General features: G+C 44.5%; 1 protein-coding gene across 2 annotated transcripts in view; it reads right to left on the reverse strand.

Annotated features, from left to right (window-relative positions):
* The window catches only part of adcyap1r1b (adenylate cyclase activating polypeptide 1b (pituitary) receptor type I), a 31,371-nt gene extending 13,023 nt beyond the window's left edge, over nucleotides 1-18,348 (reverse strand). The window contains exons 1-5 of one of the 2 annotated variants that reach the window (XM_049010447.1): nucleotides 18,178-18,348; nucleotides 10,979-11,157; nucleotides 8,805-8,904; nucleotides 2,346-2,456; nucleotides 2,037-2,137 (exon numbers count right to left, since the gene is read on the reverse strand). In XM_049010447.1, coding sequence (XP_048866404.1) covers nucleotides 2,037-2,137; nucleotides 2,346-2,456; nucleotides 8,805-8,904; nucleotides 10,979-11,032 — 366 coding nt within the window. In that variant the 5' untranslated portion in view covers nucleotides 11,033-11,157; nucleotides 18,178-18,348. The remainder of the gene's footprint in view (nucleotides 1-2,036; nucleotides 2,138-2,345; nucleotides 2,457-8,804; nucleotides 8,905-10,978; nucleotides 11,158-18,177) is intronic. The other variant, XM_049010449.1, reaches the window with a different exon arrangement.
* Nucleotides 18,349-26,673: the final 8,325 nt, after the last annotated feature.

A 26,673-nucleotide genomic window follows, 5' to 3' on the forward strand; every position in this document is an offset into this window, starting at 1 on the left:
TTCACTCATTTTTCTATTTATGGGTGTGCATCTGTAAATAATATGTATTTTTTGCAAACTGTAGCCTGGTTCTTCCTTGTTTCTGCTTGATGAAGGGTTTCTTTCTTGTTTTATGAGACTTCAGTACTGCTTCTAGGATCCTGATACGAACTGTCCTAGCAGTGCACTTCACACTTGCACCTGTCATCTTCCAATTAATGAGAAACTGTCGTATAAGTAAATGGTCATCTCTGGCATTAGAAAGTTGCTTCTGCCTTCTTCCTGGCTAGTTTCTGCTTGGTCTCAGTGTCTCCTGCTTCACCGTATTCTTGTGTACAGCTGTCTTAGAAATATTTAACCTGGAAGCAGCCTGCCACGCAGTGTAGTCTTCTTTCAACAGAATCAAAATTAAAGCAGGATTTAAAAATGCAGATTTGTTTTAAAAATATAGAGTTGTCTCTTATTATTTTCTGCGCCTGCATATATACATACACACAGACACACACGCAAACACACACGCACAGACACACGCACACACACACGCACACACACTGTATAGATGCGGTTGATTCGGTGCTTCACAAAATATATTCAGCGAAGCTTGAAATCACCACCAGGGTGAACATCCTGGATGGGGACGTTGCTATGGCGATGAGAAAGACAGGAAGGAGGATGCTGGTGGGAGGTTCCTGCCAGCTCCGCACTGCCGTGCCAAAGGGGAGGCAGAACAAGGACAAACTGGTATCTCTGGGCTTTTTTCCCCCTCAGTCGTAATCAAGAGCCGGGCCTGGGGCGTCGCTGCCGAGGTGCGAGGAAGGCGGCCGGCACAGGGCCAGGCTAATGAAAAATTATCAGCGGCAGTAGTGTTAGCTAAGCATGGCAGCCTCAGCAACTCATTGAAATGATAACCCTGGATATCTGCAAATAGCTGTAGCGAAATGAAGGGTTTTAAACAATAACCAAAAAACACTACTGGAGAGATTATCACCTTAACAGAGACAGAAGTTTAGATGTTTAATTCTCTATCCATCTGCCAACCATTTACGCGATACTGGGTTGATTGGGGTCTGGAGTCTATCCCAGCATGCAGAGGGCAGGGGGGGGGGGGGTCTCTGAACAAGATGCCAGTCCAAGATGCAGGGCACAGACACATTCATCCATCCATCCATTTTCCAAACCGCTTATCCTACTGGGTCGCAGGGGGTCCGGAGTCTATCCCGGAAGCAATGGGCACGAGGCAGGGAACAGCCCAGGATGGGGGGCCAGCCCATTGCAGGACACACTCACACACCATTCACTCACACATGCACTCCTACGGGCAATTTAGCGACTCCAATTAGCCTCAGTATGTCTTTGGACTGTGGGGGGAAAACGGAGTACCTGGAGGAAACCCCACGACGACATGGGGAGAACATGCAAACTCCGCACACCTGTGACCCAGGCGGAGACTCGAACCCGGGTCCCAGAGGCGTGAGGCAACAGTGCTAACCACTGCACCACCATGCCGCCCCACAGACACATCCTCTATAGGTAATTTAGGAACACCAGTTCACCTAACTGCACATTTTTGGACTGTGGACTGCAGTACTTAAGGGAAACCTGGCCAACTTCCATAAACACTGAGCCTGGGACCAGATTCAAACACTCAACCCTGGAAGGGTTAGGTCACAGTGCCATCCGTCGTGCTAGTTCTACCCTTTAGATTGGTCTTTAATACTCCATTATTTTGGTTTTATATTATTTATTGAAAGCCTTCCCTGAGTCGATTATATTGAAAGCTGCAGTGCAAAAACATCCTTCTACACAATTCTCCAGCACTGCACCGTGTGACAGCATGCTTAGCCAATCACGGCCCGCCATGTCAGGAAGGTCCAGCTGGTGGGGCGGTCCCTGCTATGGCTCATGACATGGAGATGGACTAAAACATTCATACCTTGGCAAACAATATATGGTAAATGGGAAGGAGATGGTAGTATCACGGTACAGCTTGGGGTTGGTGCAGGTGTAGGTGGCTTAGACCCATGTGAGGGTTGGACTGTGGGAAGGGTAGCACTCACATGTTCAGTGGTGTTGTCAAAGTAGGCGCAGGCATCGGCATAGTGTGGGAAGGTGTCTGACCAGCCGTCTTCTGTACAGTTGCGGCTGACCGTTGGTAATTCTGGAAGCAGAGAAACCATCATGTGATCTGTGGGCCACCACTGAACGTTCCAGGACTGATACTACTGCCGTGGCCTTCAGCAAAGTACTTTGTCCAAATCAGCTCAGCAGTCGACTCAACGAATAGCTTGTAAGCTGAAGCCATTAGCAAATCGCTGTGGCGATAGTAAGCGGGAAGTAAACCAGTGCTAATGTGGCGTGTGACACACCTTCGTCCCCCAGACCCATAACCACAAAAATCTCCGGGCAGCTGATGATCACCATGTCTCCTACAGCAGCCGGCTGCCAGCATGTCACGTTGTCCCACATCCACGGGCAGCCTGATGAGGGAAACAAACAAAGGAGAGACCATTAGCTTATTCTGTCTTTCGGGATGCATATAATGTAACTGCTGACGAAAGAGAAGCTGACGTAGAATCAGCGCTGTTAAACAGTCTGTCCAGCAGATGGCAGCAAATGCTAAGACCCAAGTTCATATAAAGCCATTTCACAGCGATAACTCAAAAAATATGCATTGTTGTTGATATTTTCATCCACCCCTCCCCAACATGCTTTCTCTGGTGAGGCTTGTTTTTTTGTACGTCACAGAAAAGAGCTGTGTGATTCCATTTACAATCAGTATTTACTGGTAATATCCATCTATCCACACATCCATCTTCTAACTGTTTATCCTAGTCAGGGGGGGAGGGGCATCTGGAGCCTATCCCAGGCAGCACATGGCACAAGCCTTGGACACAGTACAGTGCACACACAGGCACATTCGCACACACCCTCATACGTCGGTTTTAATGTTAACCTTTCCTCATTATATCTTGTTCAGCACCTCTTGTGCCTATATTTAGCAGCTATAGTGGACGAGAATAGAGAGAGTGAAAGAAACAGAGAGAACGCAGTGGCAAAGGTGCAAAGATGGAGTGATTAGACAGAGAAGAGAAACAGGGAGAGAATCCTCTAATATCTGTTTCCATAATGCTTGAGTACCAAGCCCATCATTTCATTAAGTCAGAGGAGTGACTGTTTGCCTGGAGCAGACGATAGCCAGTTATCCTCTTCTGGGGAAGTCCGTGAACCAGCACCAGAAACAGACTTGTAATTGCCACTTAGACCCAGATGCTAACCAATGTCAGTCATGTAAATAACTGTAGATTTGGAAGCTAAACACAGGTTTGTCTGAATAATGACCAGAACCATGTTAAGACCCTAAACATTTACTAGTATTCTCACTGCCAGGAAAAACCATGCACCTGTACCAGAATCCTTACGGCCAGGGAAAACCATGCACCTGTACCAGAATCCTTACAGCCAGGGAAAACCATGCACCTGTACCAGAATACTTACGGCCAGGGAAAACCATGCACCTGTACCAGAATCCTTACGGCCAGGGAAAACCATGCACCTATACCAGAATTCTCATTGCCAGGGAAAACCATGCACCTGTACCAGAATCCTTACGGCCAGGGAAAACTATGCACCTGTACCAGAATCCTTACTGCCAGGGAAAACTATGCACCTATTCCAGAATTCTCAGTGTCAGGGAAAACCTTGCACCTGTACCAGAATTCCCACTGCCAGGGAAAACCATGCACCTGTACCAGAATTCCCACTGCCAGGGAAAACCATGCACCTGTACCAGAATTCCCACTGCCAGGGAAAACCATGCACCTATTCCAGAATTCTCATTGCCAGGGAAAACCATGCACCTGTACCAGAAGTCTCATTGCTTGGGAAAACCTTGCACCTGTACCAGAATTCTCATTGCCAGGGAAAACCATGCACCTATACCAGAATTCTTATTGCCAGGGAAAACCATGCACCTGTTTCAGAATTTTAACTGCCAAGAAAAACCATGCAGCTGAACCTGAATTCTCACTGCCTGGAAAAACCATGCGGCTGAACCAGTGCCAGGAAAGACCACTGAGATGCAGAAACATACACATACACACACACCCTGCCACCCCCCACTAAGTTGCCAATTGTCCCACTGAGCTCTGAGGGATACTGATGAATAAGTAATGAATATTAATGACATAAGACTCCCACACGTGTTCGCCGTATGTGACGGTGAGAGCCAGGGTGATGTGTGGGCCGCCTCGTGAAACACGCGTGTGACCGGCAAGCTGCTCAGCCACATCGCTACCGGAGAAACTCATAATTTAACAGTGGGAAAAATGCGACAACGAGCTCTACGTTTCTCTCTCTGTAATTCGCTTCTCCTTCCGTCTGCCACCCATTCAATTCTCTTTTCATTTTCCCTTGTTTTTCCTAATCATTCTTCTACACTCCTTCATTCCCCCTTCGCTCTGTTTATCTTTTTCTCATCCACTGCATGTCTCTGTCTCCTCATCCTCACTCTTCTTTTTCAGTTTACTCCCTCCTTTTCGTTCCTTCCGTTCTCTGTGTGTCACACCAGCCTCGCGCTGCTTCACACCATCCCAGCCGGGAAAATTCGGCATGAAAATTCAAAAATAACTTACGTGCAAAACAAGTTGAAAATGCGTCACTGGGCTGCACATGTCACAGAGCACCACTGAAGGTAAGTGGGGGGCAGGTGCTTGCTGTTACAGGAGGGAGAGTCGGGTACTAAGGCTTTTTGTGTTGATTAGGTCTGCCTGTCCCTCATTTCTTTGTCTCCCCCATCCTCCTGTAATTTTCCTGTTTACAGCTGAGGTGTCTTGACCACTCTCTCGATCAGCAGGGGCTACTCTAGGATTTTTTAAGGTGGGAGACATAAGAGGTTCCATAATTGATAGAGAGGGGGCGACCTCATCATTAGTCAGTGATGTGTTTTGAATCTGTGAGTGACAGGGGAGGGGGCCAACAAGCTTTCAGATAGTGCCAGTGCCCCTATTATCCCACTCCTGTCACTGCAGGCCCGTACCCCCTTCCCTGCCACGACGATCCTGTCATGGAGCATATGCATCGGCCATGACACATCCCATTGGGCCCAAATTGCTAGCTGTGAACTTTGTTTTCCCATGACTTGTAATCCAAGGAAAGAAGCAACTTTGGCGCTTGGTGCAAACTGTAAATTGTAAAATATACTATCGGATATTGCTCACTGAATATCATCTAAAGGACAGATAGATAGTGCAATTAGCAAACAGCAGTACTGTGCTCTAGAACTTGTTTGTTTACTTGCAAGCCTGCTAGTGGCATTCTAGTTAATTTCAACAGACATGCTCATGTAGTGGCACTTTGTGCTGTGTCAGATATGGAAGTCTTCACTAGCGATAAATCAGAATATCTGCTTTTGTAAAATTAATTTCGTTTAGCTAAACGTAGGCGATTTTATAGACTAGTGAACGTAACATTGCGTATTGTATGTGTCACAGCCGCTGGCGCCGTTTTTTTAAGCGTACACCTAACAGTTTCCTCTTCGAGTTTGCGCATGTTCAGCACCCTTCCGTAAGACTAAGCGGGTAATTCACGCATTATGATAATTAATTTAACAAGGCGTTAAGGTGCCTCCTTGCGTGTGTACATGCAGACACTGGCACCGCTGTCAACCATTGCCACTAATATTGTGGGAAAGACTGAATGACGGTATAAATGAAAAACGATCACATCTCGTACTGCAGTTCCGGAACACGGAATCGATTTGTCCCCGCCAACCCCAACTCAAGTAATTTTTCATTTCACAATTAACACTAAAACGTATGAAAATCACTAAATTATTATTCTGTTTAAAGTTATGTTTAAAGTTTTGTAAATATTACTTGAGCTGAAACAGTACACGAATTCGTCATTCAGTGAAGAATTGTATTTTTGTATTTTCAAATCAAAATTACTTGTATTGTAATTGCATACATTTTCAAGAGGCAGTATTTCGTATTATATTTTGTTACATTTGATGGCAAGTATTTGTTATTTGTGACAAGATACTTTTTTGATTTGTATTTGTGTCCGTCTCTGTTTCTCCTTTCTATAGTTTTTAAGTAAAAAGATAGCTCTATTTCTTGTTAAATCGATTTGTACAATCAATCGCACGGCAGCTCTCTCCCATTTTAGATGTGATTTTGTTGCGGTACCCAAGCCGAACGCTAACGCTGCCGCTTAATTTTTTTTTTTGCTACTCAGTGGGTGTGAGCGCAGTGACTACCGCCTGCTGTGACGTCATGGGCAGATCCTCTATTCCCAAAAATTAGACCTTCTCTGCTCCATCCCGTATTACGCACATGCGTGCTTAGCTACACTTCTCCGGGGTCTCATTCTCTCTGCCTTCCTGCGCCATCTGCACGTCAGCCAGAGGATAGGGGTCGGCGTTGTTTCCTGCAACGACATGTTCGCTCATCTGGGGCTGAAAGTGTCACAGGAAGCAAGCGTGGAAACGGGACCAGGTAGGAGTCATGGTACAGCTCCAGCAGAGTGCATGGCAGGTCTGCAGCCAGAAATACATTTTTTGGGGTGGGGGGCGGTTGGTCAAACCTGCAATCTTACTACCTGTCTAGATGCCTGGTTCATGGCACTGTAGCTCCTCGTCAGAAAACACACACAAACATACTCAGACTCACAACAAACACTGTAATCAGGCTGTTTGTCAACACAAATAAGGCCGTTAGAGAAAGAAGAAGAATCCAGTAGATCTATTCAGCCAAATTGAACCATGAAGATGGTGCAGAGTTAGGTTCCACTCAGAGACATGACGCCCCGCCCCCCCCACCCCAATTATCTGCATCGCTCATTTGCTAAGCTCCGACACACCCAGAGTGATAGTAAATCCAGCTACATTCAGCCAAGACGTCCATCTGCGTCAGCCAAACAAAATATGGGCTCAGACTTCGCTTCTGATGCGTCTGTCTGCGAAACAAACACAACTGGGGTCACGGAGAGGCTAAACTAGCTTTCCGTCTGCTGCGGAGCAGGACCCAAGACTGGGCTCACGGTCCCACCACATTGGATTAGCACAGGGCATTAGTTAGCCTTGAGATTTATTTATTCAAGAGTTTTAAGCAAAGCATAACTTAAACATCGCTGTTAGGTGATGTCTTCAGGTAAACTGATAACCATTCATTAAAAATTAATGCACTACCTTGCCACAAGCTTATAGCTAGTTTTGGATCATTACGGCATTGTGTATGTGTGCATGCATGTATACATACATACATACACACATGACGCTGGTCTTTTAAGGTAGAGAAGGTATATTTTTCAGATTAAATTCTGAAACAAATAACTTTGAAATAACTCATTACAAAAATTCCATTGTCATTTAAAAATGCTATTGCAATGCAAACGTAAAATTCAATAACGTAAAATGGTAAAATGTATTATCTTCATACCTCCTTAAGATGTTTTTCTTTTAGCCAACAACTGCCAGTACAATATTTATATATATATATATATACACAACGCATAATTTCTTCTGAGTTTGAATATGGGTTATGATGTTTCAGAAGGTCTGGAACAGCGACCCACGCTGACATCTCATGGGGGGGGTTTTATTTTGCTTGAGGTGATGGACACCTTCCCGAAAAGGGTAAACGTGGCCAAACAAAATTTCCCCGTCAGAAAATTGTGGCATTACAAAATCCCCCCCTCCCACACCTCACCTGGGGAACCAGTTTCTAAACGGACAGCTGGGACTGGCCCGAGGGCGTATGGAGTAGGACATAGTCCAGTGTTTTGCCCCATTTTTGTTTCATTTCCCCGAGACAGCAGTTGCTCGATTGAGAAATCACATCAAATAACAAACACAGAATGAAAATGAGTAAATGTGATTTCGGAAAGGTCCGCCTAGGCTCTCCGCCGCAGTATAAGGTGGAAATGCCTTTTAAAGCTCTTTCTTGATGTTCGTCTGCTTTGTGACACACAGTCACTGCAGTCCGATGGAGTCAGGATCTTCCGTTCTGTTTTCTCCATCCTTTGCAAGTTGATGTTTTTTCGAACAATCCCATTTGTTCTGTGATCCTCCGCCGTTCGTGTCAGTTTACCGACAGTTTAGCAGCAATTACTCAGAGACGAGGGTGATGTCTCAGCAAACCTAATTGACAGATAATTGATTTGGGTAATAGGGCTGACAGGACTACAGCGTGAGGTATAGGCTTAGTGTTCTACACACTGCTGTAGCCAGCTATGAAGTCACGTAGGTCTGGACCTCGGTAATTTCTTAAGAGCTAAAAATAACATTTGAAGCTAAATATTCAACTGAATAAAAAATTAGGCTAACTAACGTTTCACATAACTAATTAATTTTTAAAAATAAAAATAAACAGCTTATGAATGGGAAGGTATTAATAATATGATTGATGAGACCCACCCCCATCCCCGGGTCCCGGACCTCATTATTTTTCAAACACGGTTACAGGAGACCCTGGTTCTACACAGCAAAGTCTTCTAGAGAAATCTTAAAATGTGCTCCAGCTGGCGCTGGAGAGTTGATGTAAATGAAAAGTGATTTGGGTTTGGAAAATGAGTGCAAAGGTATAAGAGAGTGGATATCTGGTCTTCTTCCAACTGACGACAGAAGGAAATATTCTAAGCAGGCTACAGGATGTTTGGGACATGCTTTTTATCAGTGAGAAACATTTGTACGTTTGTGTACTGCTCATATGTTACAGTTTCTTCTATAATGATATATGATGATCTGTCTTGTCCTTAAAGAAGACCAGTCACCCATTCCGAGGCAAGGTGCACGTACACACGCATGTGCGCATGTGCTGACGCCATACCTGGACGGTCGGGGTCGTTGTCACTCGCTATCCTCTCCATGCACTTCTCCTGCTCTCGCTTGATCACACAGTCCCCATGCTCCGAGTGCATGCAGCAGGCCTGAGGAGGAGAACAGGATAGCAGGAAATGAATCTGATGACTGAACGTAGACCACAAGCTTAAATGAGGATCGGGACCATTGTCCACTGGGTGTGATGACTAGCACCAGCGTTGTCATGTTACCGCGCCTTCCTGTAGGGGGCGTGTACGTCAATGGCCTGTGTCACGCCTCTGTGCAGGCGCGACGCAGCCCATCTCGCGGCGCTAACGAAGGCTGACAAACCGTAGCCCGCAGTAACGCTCTGACACGCTCATCATCGACTAATTGCCCCGAGATCTCGTTAATTATGTCTGTGCGCTGTTTTTCAAAAGGAATTAATGCACCGTCTCACTCGGCTACTGAGGGCACACGTGAGGTCATGCCGATAAAATGAGGGAAAATTGTGTACAATGACTTTAATATTATACATTTTTATGACCCATCTTGTGCTGGTGCTCAAAATGGAATATGACACATAGCACAAACAAACTAGCCCAAAGCAAAACGTAAAGCGAGTAGCGAGGGGTTATTCCAACTGTGGATGAGGTCATCCACTTACATCTGCATGCTGCTTCACTCCACATTCCTTCCTGATCCAATTATTATTCATGTTGCTAAGCAGGAAGAGTCCAGGCAGAGGGAAATGATGCTACAAAAGCAAGAAGGCCAAACGGCTTCCAAGACAGGGAAAGAAGTGATCTCACGTAAACCATTAATGTCTTAACTCAACAAGTCTAAACATCCTTCTAAACTCTTGAGGTTGTTATGGGGATAACTACAGTCAGCTGTTTATTTTGAATTCGCCACAAGATGATCAAGTTTTAAGCTGAGTCACGGTCCGTAGTGATAGTACATTTGTGCCCTGCTCAGCTGTCTGGAGAAACTCTGTGTTAGTCCAGGACTATGGCCAAGAATCTTTAAAAGATCCTTGATCCCTCAAACCGTTTAGGTACTAGCAGACGAACACAGGTGCAACGTTCAACCTACTTCCTTGGAGATGGAGGAACAGTACGATTTGTCCCAAGTCATTTGGTTTGACCCTGTTGCTGTTCAGCCTCCACGGTACTCCACACCACTCAGATTCCTCTGGCCTGACAGAGGAGGGTAAGTTCTGACCTTCACGGCGAATGAGCTACGACTTCTGCGGCTGGTGCTGGTGAAATCGGATCGCTGTCTGTATGACATTATCCTGAGCCGGGGAATCGTTCTAACTTCCTACATGTGACTCTGCGCCATGATTGTGACACGTAAATAGTCTGGAGTGGTGAGACAAATCCTCCTCCAGGCGATGTGCTGAGACACACGCGCAGGCACTCAAGGGGCTTGCGGCTCCAGAGATCTCCAGCTCATATTTGACGCAGCAGGACACGCTGCTCAGCCCTGCTCTAAATCTCTGGTGGCTATAACAGGGATAAATGTCAGAGTAACACACCCCCAAACCCCATGCTGCCTGGGAAAAATTAAATGATGTCCAGAGGGAGGGAAGAGAATGAACCTCACTCAACCACAGTGCAGCCCCAACGCCCCAATACTCTGGTAAATGTGGTGGAGAGCATTCTCACTGCATTACACTACGGTATGGGACCTACTCTGCAGCTGACAGGAGGACACTGCGGAGAAGACTACGGACAGTAGGCTATCTATCTGTTTGAGGACATTTACATCAACAGATATAGAAGCATAACGAAGGACCCCACACACTCTGGTTTAAACTGTTACTTTTCTCATTCACTGATTTTAGGTTTTAGATATAAATGTTTAGGTGGTTAGCTATTTTAGCTCTTATTCAGTTACTGAATTTTGATTTATTATTGAGTATTGTCACTGCATTGTATGATGATGGACCCAAGTTACTAATTTTGTTCTCTTCATGTGTCAACGTGTTAAGAATGACAATACAAAGAACTTGAACCGGAACCTGGACCTGAAATGCTACAGAATTCTGCTACTAAGCCTCAGATAGACGCTTCTGTCCCACAGGTGTGTTAGTTAGATGGCATTTAGCGGACGGAGATGGGTTACAAGGGAGAGTGTCTGAGGACGACCTTCCTCAGACGTGAGAGAGACCAGCTCTCCCGATTTCTCGCTGCTTACCAGTGGAAGGAGGAGGAGGATGGCGAGAACGCTGCCGTTCTTCTTGCCCGACATTCTGTTGGGCTTCTCAGGTATCAGGTTTTTCGTTCAGCAGAGCGCTGCTGTGCCGTCGAGCATCCGCAGTGAAGGTGTACGTCCTGTAGGAGGCGACAGTGCGGATCCTCCTACCATCCCAGGGTCTGAAAGACAGGCCGTACCTTTGGTTACTCAATCTGTCGTCAGCCGAGACATGACTCAGTCTCTATCCAATGAAGTGAAAATGTGAACAATAATTAGGTCACTGTTTTATAATGTAAACCTGTAGACTGCATACTGCTGGATCATACCTATATAACCAGTAAATAAAATCATTTAAAATACTTCAGGACAAAAAAAACTATGCAACCATGGAGCATAACAAGTAACCCAATGTCCCCACAATGTGATAAAAACCTGTTATTTTGACATTGTGGGGACCATTTTTTCAGTCCCCACAAGGGGAAACTCAATTTTATAAAAATCAGTGACTGCAATCAAAAACTTAAAAAGTCTTGTAATTTGTTTTGGTTATTTATGGTTAAGGTTAGCTCTGGGTAGGGGTTACAGTTTTCATAGTTGGGATCAGGGTTTTGCCCATAAAAATGACTAGACGGGCCCCACAAATATATGAATATGGGCATGTGTGTGTTTCTTCCATCTATTAGTAACGCGATTTGTTCTGTCTGTCCTGTTGCCTTCCCTTCTGGATTTCCTGTTTGCGTTCGATGCCGTACAGAAAACCAAAGATCTGGCACAGACAACCCCCCCCCCCCACCCCCCCATTCTACTACACAATCCAATTACCCTCTTGCTTGCTGCTTTATCAAATGATGGAACAGGCTGTATTTACGGTACGGCCTTAGAGAGAGACAGGGTCCTTTTCCACTGCCATTTGGATGGAGATGCATGATTAAAGCACCGTAGCACTGAGGTACATATCCTGTTCCTTGGGCGCAGGTGGACTGAAATTCCAAGATGCCCGCAGCCCCAGTTACGCCTGGAAACTTCCTGCCAGAAGCCCACTGCGGACCAAATGGCCCCCATGTGTCCCTGGGCCAGGCCTAGCGATCTGAAAACACTGTGCGGTTGTCAGGGCAACCATTCAGAATCATTCGAAGTTGGAGCCAGGGACCAGTGTTGTAACCCAGAGCAACAGAGATGATGCCATGGTTTGACATGGCTGCTCATGACAGGAGATTTCTGACAGAAATCACGTTCAAATGATATGGGGGTGGGGTTTTATGGGCTGTTCTTTGTTCGTCTGTATAATTGCTCTAACGAAGCATTGAACATACAATGAGTGCACCGATATAAAGACCTGAGCCCACGCCTTAGGAAACGTATCGAGCTTTTCACTTTGACACCTGACTATGTCTCCTGCTCAGGGAACCAATCAGATTCTCATGTTTACTCCATGGGGGCAGGGACAGCGGCCTCACATGGTTTTACAATTAATACAACAGTCATACATGTCATCACATAACCTTAATATACAAGGTGAGGCACTATGACCTGATGGCTTCAGGATATTTACAACAGCGCAGTTTGTGGCTGGGTCAGATAATAGCTACATAGGATGATGAAGTCAACATTATTCAGTCTTTTATGGTACTGGGTAAATGGAGCCAGGCCAGACCGACTGAAATGGGAAGCAAACAAAGGAAAAGGTTGTAATTTCAGGTCCCAGAAGGATCCCGCTGTGGCATCATTTACTGTAGTACGTCCAGCTGCTCTGGAATAAAAGGTTACTGTGCCATCCTCTGCAGCAGGTGGCGCTGTGCTTAAAACCCTTGATTAGCTAAAGGTTCCAGAATAGAGGACATACTATGAATTTTCTTAATAGGACTTCGACCCCCCGCCAAAAAAAAATCTCATAAAAATTTTTTTTTTGGCTTTAATATCAGCATCGCTGAGAAAAACTTCATCACAACCACCCACAAAGGTTCATTAAGTCACACTATAACACCCACACACCAAATTACAGGCTTAAATGTATATAAAACAAAAAAAAACACCCACACATATATTTAAATGCACGTGTTCGGACATTTCACACATTTGCAAGTACCACACACACACACACACAGTGATACACACATATTCACAAGTTAATTACATAACACAAATACTGAAATACAACCACAAAGTCACACATGGCATCAGACACGTAGACAGCCAGATAGCCACACATTCCCAGATCCTGAAGCACTATTTCCATACCGTCAATGTCTCACTCACTGCAGTGACTTTTCACGGTACGTTTCAATCTGTAAAAAATGCCCACCCCCCACCTGCTTCCCTGCAATAACATTCTCTTGCATATAAGTAGTTAGGATAACTACCACTGCAAAATGTCACCTGTGGTTCCTTGATATGCTATCACATATGAGGCACCACTCAGCTTCCCAGCCTGAGCAGAAACATCAATAAGACAAAGTACAAATTCAAACCGCGCAGGTCTTTCACTGTTTAGTCATTTGTCGACCAATCAGCCCTCAGAATACTGGTATGTCGCCTTCTCTCTTAGCCAATCTGGAGCTGGGGCCTTCCGGCACATCACAACAAAGCCATCATGATAAAAATGCTATCTATATCTGAAATATGTTTATGCTGCACAGTCAGATTCTCTCTAAGCAATTATTAATAATGTTGTAAGTTATTTGCTGCCCCCAGCAATATTGCAGCAAAAAGCTGTTTCATTTTCCAAAAATGCCTGCACCACTCATATGAGGGTAGCTCCTCCATTCTCCAGATGTTGGGCAGAAAAATGTAAATAACATACTTTTAACTGTGCAAAATGTAAACAGTTTATATTCTCTTGGTGAGACAGGCTTATGAGTACTGCTATCTGACTTGAGGACAACAGGTCATCCAGGAATTGGTGGTCTGCTCTGAGCCAAAAAGCCTGATGTTTGTATGAAGTAGATAGGATGATTGCAGCCCGGAAATAGATAGAAAGTGAAGTGAGGGTTGTGGGTTCAATTCCCACCACAACTCTATGTGGATGTTGACAAAGGCATAACTTTGGGTTGAGCATTGGGTGCAGGAGGGGTTGAGGTCTCTACCCATTTAAGGGGGTCTAGGAGATTGTAATAGCTAATTTATGTCCATGTGTGCCGAGTTTGTATATTCCTTCTATGTTGGTTTTCGGGTTTTCTCCCACAGTTCAGAAGCATGTGGTTTAAGGGAATTAGTGTCTCTAAAATCACACAGTGCGTGAATGTGTGCCCTAAGATGGGCTGGGATCCCATCTGGGGTGTCCCCCTGTCTTGTAACCTGGAACTGTAAGCTCCAGGCTCACAGAGAGCCTGTATGGCGTAGGTGATTGTGGAAAAAGTCTTAAAAAGCACCTCTAAGCTTTCAATATAAAAACAGTCATGGCCATTAAGCCATTTAGTAACTCAGCCACATCCAGAGCAACACCGCTCAGTCCTACACAACCCGCAAGATGTAACAATTTGCTCAAAACCTCACATGACATGAAATGACACAAATTTGGCTGATGCCCATGTGAACATCAACATGCATTAAAAATTAATTGATGATTAATCATTTTCAAAAAACATGCAGCTAGTGAAGTCAGGGTCGCCCCCGGTTTTATAGGAATCAATTCCAGGCTGCGTCACATAACGTGAGCTAACAATCACATTCATACCCAGAATCCCAAAGTATACTGTAATGACAACATAAGTATTCAGTGTCAAATGTCTTTGTCATATGTTTTAACAAACAAAACTTAAAATAACTGTATACACTGTATGATGTTTTTCGTTCATATTACATACGTTTTTGTGTTATACCTTATATGATAAACGTGTGTCGGACGGTAATTCTCCACGGCAACCCCATCATCAGCTTTTCCTGAAGATGAAGATGGATCAGTGGAGGAGTGTTCACAGGTCTTCACAGCGTGCCCTTGCCTGGTCCCTCCTGCACTATTAGGAATTCACACCCACCCCATTGCTGGATTTTTGTTGTTGTTGTTGGTCCCTGTCACAGCCGTCACCTTCAGCCTGACGGGAGCTGTTTCCTGACAGCACGGGGTCCATCAGACCCGCCACTCGAAGACGGGCGTCCAGATCGCTGCTGTCACACAGCACCCCACAGGAAATCTAAGTGGCTTTCTCGTAAACAAATCCGACCTTTATTGGGACGAGCTAAATATGTTGGCTATCAGGAAAGCAGGCAGTGTGACTCAGGCCCCCAGGAAAGGCTCAGTATTTTTTCGAATTAATTAATTAAGTGGCAGTATGCAACGCGGAAGCTGCTGGCTGCCTTATTATATAGGCTGAAGCTGGAGCCGTTAGCTGCTAACAAAATATATAATGATAGTTAAGTGATGTCTTTGGTAAACATAGAAATATGAAAATAATTCACACAGGTGATGCTGACAGCAGGGGGTGCCATAAAGGATGATTCCAAAGGCCCCTGAGTGACAGGATTGGTCTGGGTTGGGGTCCTATATAATATGATTTCATGGCCTCCGAAATCTCAAGCGGCACCCCTGGCTGACGACAACTTGAATACTAGATTCACCGATTCTCCAGTCGCCTGCATACATCCATGCATTTGTAGTAGCTGCTAACCTACTCGAGATCATTCGGATCCCAGAAGACTTCCTTGGAAAACACATGGTATAATGTATCCACTATAAGAGGGTGAGATTTTTTTTTTTTTATTGCACTCATGTGACTGATCACATGACTTACATAGTTTGCCACTTCTGCACTTTTTCCAGCTGCTGGATATTTTAGTGCAATGAAAGCAATGCCCACCCAGCAAAATGGGTCCTGGAATGTGGTGGTGAAAGGCATCCTTCAGCTGCAGATGTCAGAAGAGCAGTGAAATACTCGTCACCTTTCCTCGACTGCTACTGGTGACATGCATTTGGCTGAGGCCCAGTAAGAAATGGAGTAACTGGAAATTCTATGCAGAAATTTTAAAAAAGACATTACATCAGATTCCATGCATTGTTAAAGGTAAAACTCTACTGCTCTTGGATCAGAACCTGTATCGTTCTGATTACCAATCCAGTTCCCTTCCTCCCTTCAGGCACCATACATGCTGTTTCAGCCTGGTTCCGGAGTGGAGCAGCATTCCCATATGCTGCGCGATATCCGAAAATGTGCAGGATTCCAAATTACTCCAGATAAATCTTAGAGTAAACCTGAAAGAAGTGTGTGTCCTTCGGAACTCAGATTTATAGATTAACCTGATATAATGCTCAGACAATCAACAGCATTTTACAATAGACAGGGTATCACTCGAAAAATGGTCTTTCAAAACAGGACAATCATCTTAACAATGTTATATGGTGCCTCGTGCAATTTTCAGCGCATTTAAATAATCTAATAAATTAAACAACAATCTATTTACGATAACACATATGTAACTAGCAATGGCATGGGTAACACTCGCTGAAAAGGCAGCGGAATGACACACTGATTTAAATGTACTGTCATTAGCGATATAGGCATCACAGGTCTGTCAAGTCAATCAGTATTACATACTATTTAGCGTCTCTGGCAACAGAGCCTCCAAAACTTAATGAATAAACTCCTTTTTTAACTATGACAAAACACAAAAACCTTTCACCCCACCCAAGGATTTACACGAACGTGTAAAACAACCCAATGATTTCATCTTAACCAATAATATAAAAGAAAATAAAATGCACATAGTGGAAAATAAAAAGCACACGCGCGGTAATCAGTATGTCGTTATAATGCTCCATTTTCATCAATCTGAACACCGGCCCTTCGAAATAATATCTAAATAATATCTAAGTATCCGGTTTGGTTTGTCGTTGCCTCTGTTGAATGAAAGAAATCATTCATTAACGGGGGTAAGGTCCGTATTTTAAACAGGAAAGGAGCGAGGACATTTTATGTCGCCGCCTGTCATTGTCATCAGTGCCTGAATTCCATACGTGTCCGTACCCATGTTCATACGGGACTCAGGAGGAGGCGGGAGGCGGGTGACTGAGGTCTTACAGAAAGGTATATTTTACTGTATTTCTTCATTACATGCCACAATGCAAATTTTGAAAAGGTGCCCTATAAAACAAGAGGTGGGTGCGTGAGGAATTTTGGTAATTTAACGGAAATCATCTTAGCTGAAAAAAAACCCATATATATATATATATATATATATATATATATATATATATATATATATATATATATATATATATATATATATATATATATATATTCCATATGTTATATATAATATAATACAACAACCATATCTATCTATCTAAGGTTAATATGTTTATATTGTAATATTTATTGTGTGCGTGTCCAAGAACAGTCACAGTGCCTGACTTACTCACTGTCCACACACAGCTGCAGTGGTAATTAAATGACTAGAGCGTACGTTTAGATCTACAGCATTGCTTGGAAGAACATAGACGTGAACTTTCCCCAAAGCCCAGGAACATGGGAAGGCTAACCTACTTAATGAAAACTTTATCATTTACATTAAGAGACTGTTTCATCTTTAATTGCGACGTGCGACGCACCAGAGGAAGGGACCGCAGTTATATGGGTATATGTCTGCCAATACCATAGACCATATGTGTCATTTTTCTTCACCCGACATTTTATTCTCGGGTATCCTGACGAAAAACCGCGCAGGGTGATACACACGTTTTGCATTTGCAAACTGCAGCGCGCAATTTATGCGCAAATTAATATCGGCTTTGCGGAAACGCATCCCTTCAGTTTATTTGCCATTTTGCATGTCAAACAGGTTCCACTTTATTATAAATTTCTGACACATTTAGACAGGAATTCCCCAACTCCCCCCTGCCGATCTCTCCGTTAATACATCCCGCAAACCGTGCTGCATAATCCCATTCCTATGCGGGCGACGGACGCTCGTTTCTCCTTAACGTAATGCAAAAACCGAGTTATGTCGTTTTTATAGGTGACCAAAAAACACATTCGCTGAGGTGTGAGCATCAGAAATTTCATATAAGGAGTCTAACTGTTACACATTTAAAGTACCGTCCCAGACGCAAAATCATACCAAGCTTTGAAATCCCTGTTCGAGGCTATATTGCTTACCCCATACCCTCCCCCGTCTTCTTTACATCAACCTGTCGGTCTCATATTAAAAGCAAAGACTGTATGTTGCCTTGCACCATTTGGGATAAGAATGAGACCCGCATCGCTTACCGGTAGAGCGGTGAGCTGTCAGGTAGCGGACCTTCTCCGTCCAGTCTATGGCGCCGGAGTCCGCTTCATTCACGTATGCAGCGCAGGAGCATCGTCGGCCAAATGACAGACGACAGCACAGCACGCCTCGATTGAGGTTCGGCCGAGTGGGGGTGGGGACGGAGGCACAGCGATTCAGCGCAATTTCAGCGCAATCGGTGAGCTCCGCGGGCGGGTGCGCTGGTGAGAGAGTCCACCTCGTGTTCACTTTCCGTGCCCTGAGGCATAGGGAATTGCAACAGTAGACAGTGGTTTTTTAAGACACAAACTTCAGAGAAACTCACCCCGAGAACTCGCTTTCACTAAATATCCGACAATCTTTAATGTCGAGGTTTCATATGCAGTGAGGTACATGCAAGTCAATGAGATACGGTAATTTTCTGCAACATTTTCTGATGCTTTTCGCATTGTCAGGTGAAGCCCGCATATCACCCTGGCACGACTCCCCCCACCCCCACGCAGCAGCTGCGGGTACCATAACTCCGAAAGTGTATTTTCTTCATGCCATCCTACGTTCCATTCATGGTTATGGGTCTTAGTGTCAATTGGCCAGTTTTCACTTATGGCAGTAAATTAGTTTTCTTGAATAAACGACTCAAAACCTGACTACATCTGGATGGGAGTACGAAACGAAGCAGAATGAGGCGCGGAGTATTATGGAGTAAATGTGCATGGATACTGCGAAGGCGCACGAAGGGCAAACGAAAAACCAGAACAACAGCAAAGACGGCAAATCGGATTATTCAAATCCTAAACACCACGTTTGGGTGTGTACAGACACTCGTCAAAACCCAAGTGAAATAATTTATATGCAGACAAAGAAAACGCATTAGGCCAGTACTATGATGTTATCGGTGCAATTACTCCACAGAGGACAGCAGATTCAAAGGACAATGTTAACAAGATTGTCGTGGAAAAGGATTTAACCCGAAGCCTAACCCCGCTGCGGCTGGAAGTAAAATCCGATGACATACGAATTTATTTCTCAAAAAGTCAACATCTTGGGAACGCTGGGGAGGAAGCAGAGTATGCTGTCGATCAGCTTAGAGACTGTGTATTTTAGCTTAACAACAGATATTGGCGGTCTTAAGTAATTGTTTTGCTTTCCCCTTCGTAATACATGTACTATTAACAAGCCTGTCAATGCTATCAGTCTCTTTAAAAAATTCTGATGAATTAATTATGAAAGTGCATTTGAAAATTAAGGTGTCTATAAGCTATATTCACCCAACTGAACAGTTTCACGTCTTGTCTTACAATCTGAAAAATCAATACATTAAAATTAATTTCTAATATGGCATACTTAACATATCACAGAGGCTTTTTTTATAAAGAGGTGCAAGAAAATATACATAAAAACTTTTTGGTACATGAACACTCACCTAACCCCTAACACAGCACCCACACGTACACAGACACACAGAGACTATACTATTTCTCCACATTTTATGTGAATCTTTTATTTCTAAACACTTTCACAGTCCTCCGCCTGATTTTCACACATATTCACACATCATAAATAAATATACTTCCTGGCTGTGTAAATATAAGGCAAATAAAAGGTAAGATGTGGGGAGAGAAGTTTCCTGAAGTCAGAACTGGAACCTCTTTGTTTAGGATAGAGTCCCACAATTCAGCTATACATAAGAGAGTTTAGGTGACATTTAACTCTATGGTCCATAAGAGATCCCCGGTCACGTTCAGCTCTGAGGTCCATAGGAGAGTCCAGGTGACATTGAGTTCTGCAGTCCATAGGTGTGTCTAGGTTATGTTCAACTCTGAGGTCCATGAGAGAGTCTAGGTCATGTTCAGCTTTGCGGTCCATAGGAGAGTCTAGGTCACGTTCAGCTCTGAGGTCCATAGGAGAGTCTAGTTCACGTTCTGCTCTGAGGTCCATAGGAGAGTCTAGTTCACGTTCAGCTCTGAGATCCATAGGTGAGTTCAGGTGACATTGAATTCTGCGGTCCATAGGAGAGTTTAGTTCACGTTCTGCTCTGAGGTCCATAGGAGAGTCTAGTTCACGTTCTGCTCTGAGGTCCATAGGAGAGTCTAGTTCACGTTCTGCTCTGAGGTCCATAGGTGAGTTCAGGTGACATTGAATTCTGCGGTCCATAGGAGAGTCTAGTTCACGTTCTACTCTGAGGTCCACAGGAGTGTCTTGGTCATGTTCAGCTCTGAGATCCATAGGACAGTCTAGGTCACGTTCTGCTCTGAGGTCCATAGAGACGTCTAGTTCACGTTTAGCTCTGAGATCCATAGGTGAGTTCAGGTGACATTGAATTCTGCGGTCCATAGGAGAGTCTAGGTCATGTTCAGCTCTGAGGTCCATAAGAGAGTCTAGGAGATGTTCAACTCTGAGGTCCATAAGAGAGTCTAGATCACGTTCAGCTCTGAGATCCATAGGTGAGTTCAGGTGACATTGAATTCTGCGGTCCATAGGAGAGTCTAGGTCATGTTCAGCTCTGAGGTCCATAAGAGAGTCTAGGTCATGTTCAGCTCTGAGATCCATAGGTGAGTTCAGGTGACATTGAATTCTGCGGTCCATAGGAGAGTCTAGGTCATGTTTAGCTCTGAGGTTCATAGGAGAGTCCAGTGACATTGAGTTCTGCAGTAAGATGTGGGGAGAGAACTTTCCTGAAGTCAGAACTGGAGCCTCTTTGTTTAGGATAGAGTCCCACAATTTGGCTATCCATAAGAGAGTTTAGGTGACATTTAACTCTACAGTCCATAAGAGATCTCCGGTCACGTTCAGCCCTGACGTCCATAGGAGAGTCTAGTTTGGTCATGTTCAGCTCTGCGGTCCATAGGAGAGTCTAGGTCACGTTCAGCTCTGAGGTCTATAGGAGAGGCTAGGTCATGTTCAGCTTTGAGGTCTATAGGAGAGGCTAGGTCACGTTCAGCTCTGAGGTCTATAGGAGAGGCTAGGTCATGTTCAGCTCTGAGGTCTATAGGAGAGTCTAGGTCATGTTCAGCTTTGAGGTCCATAAGTGACTCCAGGTGACATTGAATTGTGCGGTCCAGGTCAGACTACTACTTTGCGTCTCCTACAATATGAGACAATGAATCAGTAAGCCAACACAGAATTCGAGAGCAAATGGTAACTTGTAGGCAAATGTCTGTCCGGTTCAGCAGAAGTGATCCACTGTCACGCTGTTTATTATTAGATGTCTCCCTTAAGGAACTGCACATGTAGGAATGGCTGTGTATCCTTTGCAATAGTCAATAATGACTTCAATGGATTATGAGTATAGAATCTTGAATCATGGGTCTTGAGTATTGAATTGTGCTCCTTGAATTGTTTTGATCTGACCTCTTCAGTCACAATCTGCCATATGGGACAATTGAAAGCCTAATGAAAAAGGAGTTTGCCAATATCAGGTCTTTCAAGGAAACACCTACTTTATTACATTAATTCCATATTTATTTCTGATTTCAAAGCTGATTATTTCAAGTTTACATTCTTTTTGAACCATGAAATGGTGCTTTGCCCATCACATGAGAATTTATGACAGAGATCAATATTCAAGGCATTTTGAAAAACACATGTTGTTTCCAAATATACAGCATACCTTGTTACCAAATGAAAAGGAAAAATGTCAGTATGTCCAGAGAATAATGTTCATTGGTCATTTAAGGGTGTCACATGTTGGGCGGATGTAAATGAGGCTTGATGATAGGTTTCCTTAGAATGGTAATGTCAGTCAGCTTGTGCATGTGTAAATGGAGTGCTCCTGCATGGAAGGCTGTCCCCCCGGAGACAAGGAAAGGGTTGATTGGTTCCCTGGGGACTGGGCTGTGTGGTTTGCAGAGCTAATCCCCTTGCTGGAAGGCAGGGGTGCTGTCAGGTTATGACTGATGTGGATGCAGGTTTGATCAATGTTCTAGTTTTATTGAAAGCATAAGAGATCTAGAGAGGGAGGCTTGATCTCAGATGAAGATTAGTTTACTTTATTAGTAATGTCATTTTTTATCATCTACCCTAAGCATTTATTCACAAAAATGCATTATTTGCTTTACTAGCAATGTTACTCCTAACTCAAAGCCGAGGACAAGACTTTGTTAAGCTTTAGAAGGAGTAAATGACTGAGCTGGTACACTAACCTGGCCGGGCGCTCTAAGCGGTAAAGTACTGAGCAGTGTGTCACTGTATGTTCCATGCCATTCCTGCAGATCAGTATGCCTATATTCTGGCTTAGACAGGCTGCCATCCTATGTGTCTGTGAAAGACTGGCTTCCTGTCCTTCATGTCCGCTGCCTTATGATAGACTGGCTCCCTGTCCTTCATGTCCCCTGCCTTATGATAGACTGGCTTCCTGTCCTTCATGTCCCCTGCCTTATGATAGACTGGCTCCCTGTCCTTCATGTCCCCTGCCTTATGATAGACTGGCTTCCTGTCCTTCATGTCCCCTGCCTTATGATAGACTGGCTCCCTGTCCTTCATGTCCCCTGCCTTATGATAGACTGGCTTTCTGTCCTTCATGTTAGCTGCCTTATGATAGACTGGCTTCCTGTCCTTCATGTCCCCTGCCTTATGATAGACTGGCTTCCTGTCCTTCATGTCCTCTGCCTTATGATAGACTGGCTTCCTGTCCTTCATGTCCCCTGCCTTATGATAGACTGGCTTCCTGTCCTTCATGTCCCTTGCCTTATGATAGACTGGCTTCCTGTCCTTCATGTCCCCTGCCTTATGATAGACTGGCTTCCTGTCCTTCATGTCCCCTGCCTTATGATAGACTGGCTTCCTGTCCTTCATGTCCCTTGCCTTATGATAGACTGGCTCCCTGTCCTTCATGTCCCCTGCCTTATGATAGACTGGCTTCCTGTCCTTCATGTCCCTTGCCTTATGATAGACTGGCTTCCTGTCCTTCATGTCCTCTGCCTTATGATAGACTGGATCACTGTCCTTCATGTCCCCTGCCTTATGATAGACTGGTTTCCTGTCCTTCATGTCCCCTGCCTTATGATAGACTGGCTCCCTGTCCTTCATGTCCCCTGCCTTATGATAGACTGGCTTCCTGTCCTTCATGTCCCCTGTCTTATGATAGACTGGCTTCCTGTCCTTCATGTCCTTTGCCTTATGATAGATTGGATCCCTGTCTTTCATGTCCCCTGCCTTATGATAGACTGGCTCCCTGTCCTTCATGTCCCCTGCCTTATGATAGACTGGCTTCCTGTCCTTCATGTCCCCTGCCTTATGATAGACTGGCTCCCTGTCCTTCATGTACCCTTCCTTATGATAGACTGGCTGCCTGTCTTTCACGTCCCCTGCCTTGTGATAGACTGACTTCCTGTCTTTCACGTCCCCTCTCTTGTGATAGACTGGCTGCCTGTATTACAGGTCTCCTTCATCTATCTCACCCTGTATTCCTTTCCATGCCACTTTCAACTGTAGATAGTCTGTCTAATGTTAAAGTATGTGAAATTTCATGTGAAGATACTTGTAAACTGCTCTGAAATTGCCTTGTTTGTTTAACATTCTCTGCCAATAATGAACTTTCTGATGCTAATTCTGATTCCAGAGCTTGAACTTTTAGAGGTCAATAATGTTGAAGCTGATGATTTCAGCGCAGGGGTCCATGATTAGCAGTATAATGCCTACACAATCGAGCACAGAAGGAATTGTGGAGACATAAACAAAGATTCTTACAGCTGTTTCTGTGGCCACGCTTCCACATGGGAGTCCTGTCAGTGGGAACAGGAAATCCCGTCATGGACACATCTCTAGCTCATGTTTCATTGCAAACAGCAGCCTGAGATCATTCCGCAGCCCTTCCTTTGCAAGTCCGCTTTGGACGTTTGCATCATAACCAAACCGGCTTCGGCGGATTCCGGTGTTAAGGGATAACACTCTGTCAAATAAAATCACCTCAGAAGAACGCTAACTTCCAAACAAGTGAAGCAGAACTTCCCAGTAGTCCCGCCAGGTGAATGGCTCTCCTTTAAATGACATAATAAAAAAATTTGCAAATAAAGAAAATTGTGTATTATAATTGTTTAAAGTAATTTTTTCTTTTTGTTTTGCACGCAGGGACCATCTGCAAATCCTTTGTGCGAAGGAGATACTGATGATGCAATGTGAGTCAGAGCTGTGAGAGGCAGTGGGAGGGGGATGGATGGGCCGGCCCAGTGTGTGGGACATGTTCTGGCTGCCCAGGTCAGCGGGATGCCCTGAAGACCCGTTCTCCTACGTAAGAGAGCTGAGTCCAGACGTCAGGCCCGCGGAGCGCTGGGTCATTTTCCAGAAACCCTGCGACGGGAACGAATTGGAGCAAGTGAGAGAGAGATGGAGGAAGAAAAGGCGGGGGCGTTGGCTGACGTGAAATCGAGCGGGAGCTTTCCCCCAGTCGCATCACTGCTCCTGCCAGCTCATGCCACCGACCAGTGCTGCTGCTTCACTGTACTCTGGGAGAAGTCGTAATAAGCACACCCCTCCCCCCTCGCCCCCCTCCCCGGGCTAATTCTGCTGCAGAAACTTTTTACCAGATACACCCATTGAGCCTAAGGCTTCAGAGGTTTGCTCATTTGATCTTTGTGAAGTCAAGTCGAATGAAGCTCTCTTGTCTTCAGTCATGTACACAGTGAAACAAATTAACATTCCTCCTGACATTCCTCCTGAACCTGTGATGCAACATTAGGATGGACATTACAGTTTTAGAGACAGAGATATGTATGGGAAGACAGAGTAGATTCAGTAGAAAGACAACTACCTACCTACCTACCTACCTACCTACCAAACGTAACATAATGTAACATAATGTAACATAACGTAACATAATGTAACATAACGTAACATAATGTAACAGAACGTAACATAACGTAACATGATGAAACATAACGTAACATAACGTAACATAATGTAACAGAACGTAACATAAAGTAACATAATATAACACAATATAACACATTATTTATGTTATGCCACAACACCCATCCACATGACATGTCAAACATCGCATGACATGAAATAACATATCATAACTAACATAACATGACAGCCATGACACAACAGTATAAAATACATATATCCATTTTCTATACCGGCGTGTCCTATTCAGGGCTGCAGGGGTCCGAGGCCTAGTGATATATATCATATCACACAGGGTCGTAACCAGTATTTTTAAAATACTCAGGTCAAAGGTGTCAGTCGATCGATCCTAGGTCTGCTCATAATGCATCATGGATACTGAAGTTGCAGAAAAAACACTGAGAACTTGACCTTGGGATCCTCAGTAGCAGGTACGGGTATAATATCACATCCCAACATTTCTAAGAATTAACACTGAAAGACTGGTGACTTACTTTTATTGCATTTTTCTATAATTCTGTATTTATTTCAGGCAACATAGAAGAAGCAAAGCAATTTAACAGTAATTGTAGCAGTAAAGTAAAGGATGAGAGGAGCTGCTCTGAGATTGACGGAGACGGTGGGGAGAAGACAAAGGGTCCATGAGCTGAAGGATGAGGTGTCATTTTTGGGGAGTGAGGAACACTGCAGCTCCACTGCTGATGGTTCACTGGGCGGGAAGCTTTGCCCAGGCAAAACCCGAATGCCAATCACAACACCCTTAACCGCTACCCAGCCCTAACATAAGTAACCAGCTAAAATACAAGACTTTTTTAACTGCATAAGCAGTTTCCCCCCACAGTCCAAAAACATGCTGAGGCTAATTGGAGTTGCTAAATTGCCTGTAGGTGTGCATGTGAGAGCGAATGGTGTGTGAGTGTGCCCTGCAATGGGCTGGCCCCCCATCCTGGGTTGTTCCCTGCCTCGTGCCCATTGCTTCCGGGATAGGCTCCGGACCCCCCGCGACCCAGTAGGATAAGCGGTTTGGAAAATGGATGGATGGATGTATAAGCAGTCTGACTTTTTCAATGTCTTTACAATGTTTATCAGAATACTTTAGGTACTGGTGAAATTCTTTTGCCATGGGTAGGGGGGAGGTGCATAGGGGTTTGGTACAAGCTGCTGAACAATGCAAGACAGGACAGGGCAATATAGGACTGAATAAACAACAAGTAAGTAATACGAAGTTTAACAGGGGAAGGTCCTACAAACCTACAAATTTTTGCAATCTGTGACATTGCTTGTTTTTAGGGATATTACACTCTGCCTTGACATTAAAGCAGGTTATTACCTCCTCCCAGATAATTATCCCCCCCTCTCACCCGCATATATACACAGACACACACACACTCACACACACACCGAAACTACTCCAGTTTACACAGCTGGAGTAATCTGCCCCTAATTGGGCTCTGCCGCAGTATCCTCGAACCAGATACTCAGTGCAGATTTCCTCATATGCTGTTCAAAGCAGCAGCCGCTTTGGACGTAAGCATCTTCTGAGGGATGAAACAGAGAAAACGCCACTGGGACTGGATGTGAGAATGCTTCTGTCAATCACCCATCAGCTCCCCCCTGCAGGGACCCGGCTGGACCTGCCTGTTGGCGCCCGG

The sequence above is a fragment of the Brienomyrus brachyistius genome, chromosome 4 (genome assembly GCF_023856365.1).
Source record: "Brienomyrus brachyistius isolate T26 chromosome 4, BBRACH_0.4, whole genome shotgun sequence".
NCBI classification, from domain to species: domain Eukaryota; kingdom Metazoa; phylum Chordata; class Actinopteri; order Osteoglossiformes; family Mormyridae; genus Brienomyrus; species Brienomyrus brachyistius.